This window comes from Leptinotarsa decemlineata, unplaced genomic scaffold, assembly GCF_025532065.1.
Source record: "Leptinotarsa decemlineata unplaced genomic scaffold, Ldec_3_MD MMD2_tig00004307_RagTag_RagTag, whole genome shotgun sequence".
In the NCBI taxonomy this organism is placed as follows: domain Eukaryota; kingdom Metazoa; phylum Arthropoda; class Insecta; order Coleoptera; family Chrysomelidae; genus Leptinotarsa; species Leptinotarsa decemlineata.
Window position 1 is genome coordinate 8,421,039 of NW_027412606.1, and position 4,332 is coordinate 8,425,370.

The window sequence follows — 4,332 nt, forward strand, 5'->3', positions numbered from 1 at the left end:
GCGAAGAGGGCGTAGATGTCTCTCCAGATGTCCCGCCTACCTGGGGCCGGAGGCCCCACCCACCTGGGCGGAGCCCAGGCAGTGGGCGGGGCCCTTAGGGCCACCCCCCCCCCCCCCCCCCCCCCCCCCCCCCCCCCCCCCCCCCCCCCCCCCCCCCCCCCCCCCCCCCCCCCCCCCCCCCCGTCGCCACCAACTTTTCGCTCCCACCATTTTCCCACCGCTCACGCATCGAAGTCGATACCCTCCGGAGAGCACTCCACAACATTCAGTTCGAGAAGTCATCTCATCGAGAGCAGTCCACTCCACAACAAGGCAGTACGTTCCAACGACCAACTTGATATTTGAGTAAGTAAATTAGGAATGTTATTTTTTATATCAACTAACTTTGTATTATTTCTTCTTTTTCAGAATGGCAACCAATACACAGGAGGTGAATAATGCTGTGGCGTCTATTCTGCCGGTGTCCGCTGACCAGGAGGAGGCAGCATCTTCGAGAGCGGTGACGGTTGACCAGCCAACCACTTCGCGTTCGCGAGTTAGGTGCAGATCTTCTAGCCCTGACTTATTCGAGGAGGAGGAGGAAGTCAGGGCTGTGAAGAAGGTTTGCCAACGACCTGCAGCAAAGGTTGGTCCTATTTCAAAGTACCGAGCTACTTGCAATAGGACTAATCCTTATGCAGGTAGTTTTTCGACCTCTCGTAAGAGGGCCTCCACACCAGCAGCAGCACCAGCAGCAGTGGAAATTCCGAGGAGTCCTTCTCCGGAGTTGGTGATATTGTCGCCGTTGGTGACGCGACTACCACCGCTGCCAGCGACACCGGCGGATCCTGAGGTGTTGGTGCCACAGCCTATCGGAGAGGTTAGTGAAAAGATGAGTGTTTTTCTGCAGAGATGCAAGAAAGCAGAACGAGCTGCCCGATCTAGCGAGGCCGAGTTGGTTACCATGAAGCGACAAATGGCTGAAATGGATAACCGACGGAGGGAACTCCAAAAGGAAATGGCCGAAATAGATCGGAATTATGCATCTCTGCAGGAAAGGTGTAAAGCAAAGACCTCTTCGATAGAGCTGTACAAAAAAGTAGTGACAGTTATGGACACTCTTTTTGTAGATGAAGTGTAAATGTAAGATTAGTTTTAGGTTAGTTAGGAGTATTTAATTATGGTAGTTTTAAGTTTATATTTGTTAAGTTTATATTGAATAAAGGAAAAGGAAGTGAAATAAAGGGTGTACACTGTTTTTTTGGTTTGGTACACATTGAACAATGCGATGGTTGGAGCATTTTTCTTCACTTCCTCTTATTATCATTATTATTTTTTTATTTCAATTCCAAGTTCTTCTAGACAAATACCTCACATCAATTTTTGTGTTCTCTAATCACTTGTAAATAATTTCATGTGAAGAAAATTTAAAAAATAAAAAAAAATAGACATGTTTCATAGTGAAATCGACAAGTATATTTCATTTGTATTTTATCCATTCAAGTATCTCTTTCATTGAATATGTCTTATGTCACTTTGCAATTTACCCCTACTCATTGAATATGTCTTATGTCACACTACAATTTACCCCTACTCAATGTTCCACTCCTCTCCCACTCCCTCTCGAAAGTATAAAAGTAGAAATCATCTGATGAAACATTCAGTTGATCAGCTAGCATCGAGATGGAACCCGATTCAACCTCCGAACCCTATAGCTGCCCGGATCAGGGGTACAACTTCAATTACTGGGATAACAGCCAGGTACAGGTTGTCTCTTCCACCACGGAACCCCACAGTCCGCCATACGAATACCGGGATCACGACATCAGGATGCAAGTTCAGCATGTCACTGGCAGTGACGAAGGACACTTGGATGACTCGGAATATCCAGATCCTGACGGATGGTGGGACCCTGCTTATGATGACATTGTCCCAATGAGTAGCGACGACGACGATGATGACGACGACGACTCTGGTGATGATGCTGATGACGAGCTTGACGTTAGACGTCCTCCACCATCCCCTATCCTCATCGAGGATAGTCCTCCGCCATCCCCAATCCTAATCGATGATGATGTCCTCAATTCCGATGATGACATATAATCATCTACTCGTCCATCATTTCCTTTCCTTTCCTTCCACGGAGTACACACTTTTTGGTTGGTGTACACGAGGCACTGCGAGGCTGGGGCAGTGTCTTCCTCCCTTCCTCTCCCTCTTATTAGTTTTTTTTCCATAATAATCACTAGAATTTCTCCTAATAATCGCTCAGAGTTTCATTCTTGATGTTTTCGAATCTCAAACACTGTTCTACATTTCACCCCCTCCATTTCATTTCTTCCAATATAAATATAGCAACAATCCCAGTTCTATATCATTCTTCCACAATGTCGAGTACAGGACCCATCCAAGTACATGAAATAGATTCAACGTCTGATCATTTGAGTACAACCTTCGCTCAATTTCTGCAGCGAATCTATGATCTTCCTGATGATTTCGCAGAACGAGTGGAACAAGGTATTCAGGACGACATAGATGCTGTTGACGATAATAATGCGGATGATGTGATTAGTATATCATCTGATTCAGCTGATTATGACGACGACGACATCATGAGTATATCATCTGATTCAGATGACTACTATGAGGATGATATCATTAGTATATCATCTGATTCAGATGACGATACCATAATTATTGTTTCTGATGATGAGGAGCGTTAGTCCATATCATTGCATGGATTAATAAAAAAATAACAGCCCTTTTCAGGGCTACAATTAAAGACTGAAACAATAAAAAAAATAGCTCTTTTCAGAGCTACCATTATACTTTCAAACAGAAACAGATTCATACCATTGTTAACATTATGTTAACATTATAATCTCAAACGAAATATATGTATGTGAAAGTATTCATCATTATATGCATATGAATGATTGACAAATGCCAACTTCAACTTTCATTTAAAGTAGTACTCATCATATGCATAGATATTCAATGACTATCAAATTCCAAATTTCGACTTTTCAGTCAAAGTAGTAATTTATTTGTCATATAATGTATAGATATTCAAAGACTAACAAATTTCCAACTTAGACTTTTATTAATCAAAGTATTCATTTGTCACATAATCTATGAATACTAATACAACTAACTACTGTTTGTGTGAATAATGTAGCCCTGAAAAGGGCTGTTGTTTTTTTTTTGACCAGTAGGTCCACGGTTATTGTGCCACAGGTTGGACATTATTACATATAATACATGTAGATACTCGGGTGAAGTTTGTTAGTGGCCTCTCGCAAGCTTCACACCAATTCTGTCCCATTTCCATAATTGAGACAGTGTTGTGGGTGTTGACATGGGCATACCACCCTCCATTATTGTTTCTATGCGAATAAAACCGAAAGCAGCACCAACATAGTTTTTTGTTCTCTCCATCTATTGTGCTGATCAATACGTATGCATCCAATGCACAATACAAATCCAAGGGATCTTCCAGTGTCTCACTGACATTGAGTGTTCGCATACCGATCCTCATAGCACCATCACCTTCAGTTGTGTCAGCTTCTATCCCTTCATCATCTCCTTCTTCATCCATGACCCTCTCAAACTCCATCACGTCATCATCTTCGTCGCTTTGGTTGGCCTCGTTTTCAACTTCGTCTATCTCATCTTCATCGACTCCAACATCTTCTGCTTCAACTATTACTTCCTCTAGCGGAACATTGACATCCTCATCATCTGATTCGTCTATCCAATTGTTTTCATCAACAGCAGCTATTCTATTTAATGCAGCATTTATTTTTGCAGAATTCATCTTGTTGTTGTTTGCTCACAGTTGTAGAGAGTGAATGAATGAACTCTAGGTTTGCAAGTCAACTTATATAGGAGGTGATGCGACTCCCACTTGACTCGTTTAGAGTGGAATAGTAGGAGAAGTTATCCCACTATACTTCCACATGATGTTGATTTGTATAAATAGAGATCGTAGGTATAGGAGAGAGCATTCAGAGTTTCTGTAAGTCATCTCTTTATATTTCTAATCGAATTAGTAAAATGCCGTTTCCAAAAGAGTGGAATGAAAAACCAAAAGTGTGTGTCTACCCAATGATGATTGCAGGGGCTATTGTGTGCTACTTTTGTCAAATAAGTAGACCTAAGGATTCAATCAATCCATGTACTGGTATGTGTAGTGATTGCGTGTTGCGGATTCAACTATCGCCTCCTTCTCATCCACCGAAGCGAACAAAATCGGATTATCGTCAACAACAGTTACAGTGTCTGAAGTGTTCCGAACCTATAATATTTAACAATATAGGTATCTGTAGAAATATTTGTGGTATCTGTGCTGCC

The 4,332-nt window shown here is 42.2% G+C and overlaps 1 protein-coding gene across 1 annotated transcript; it reads left to right on the forward strand.

Moving 5' to 3' along the window:
* Window positions 1-205: 205 nt before the first annotated feature.
* On the forward strand, window positions 206-1,120 carry LOC141483898 (uncharacterized). The gene is made up of 2 exons (XM_074178922.1): window positions 206-345; window positions 409-1,120. The coding sequence occupies exon 2, from the start codon at window positions 410-412 to the stop codon at window positions 1,118-1,120; it is 711 nt and encodes a 236-aa protein (XP_074035023.1). The 5' UTR covers window positions 206-345; window position 409.
* The last annotated feature ends 3,212 nt before the right edge of the window (window positions 1,121-4,332 follow it).

Coding starts and splice junctions, on each gene's coding strand:
- LOC141483898 (XM_074178922.1), top strand. CDS start 410: ATGGCAACCAATACACAGGAGGTGAATAATGCTGTGGCGTCTATTCTG.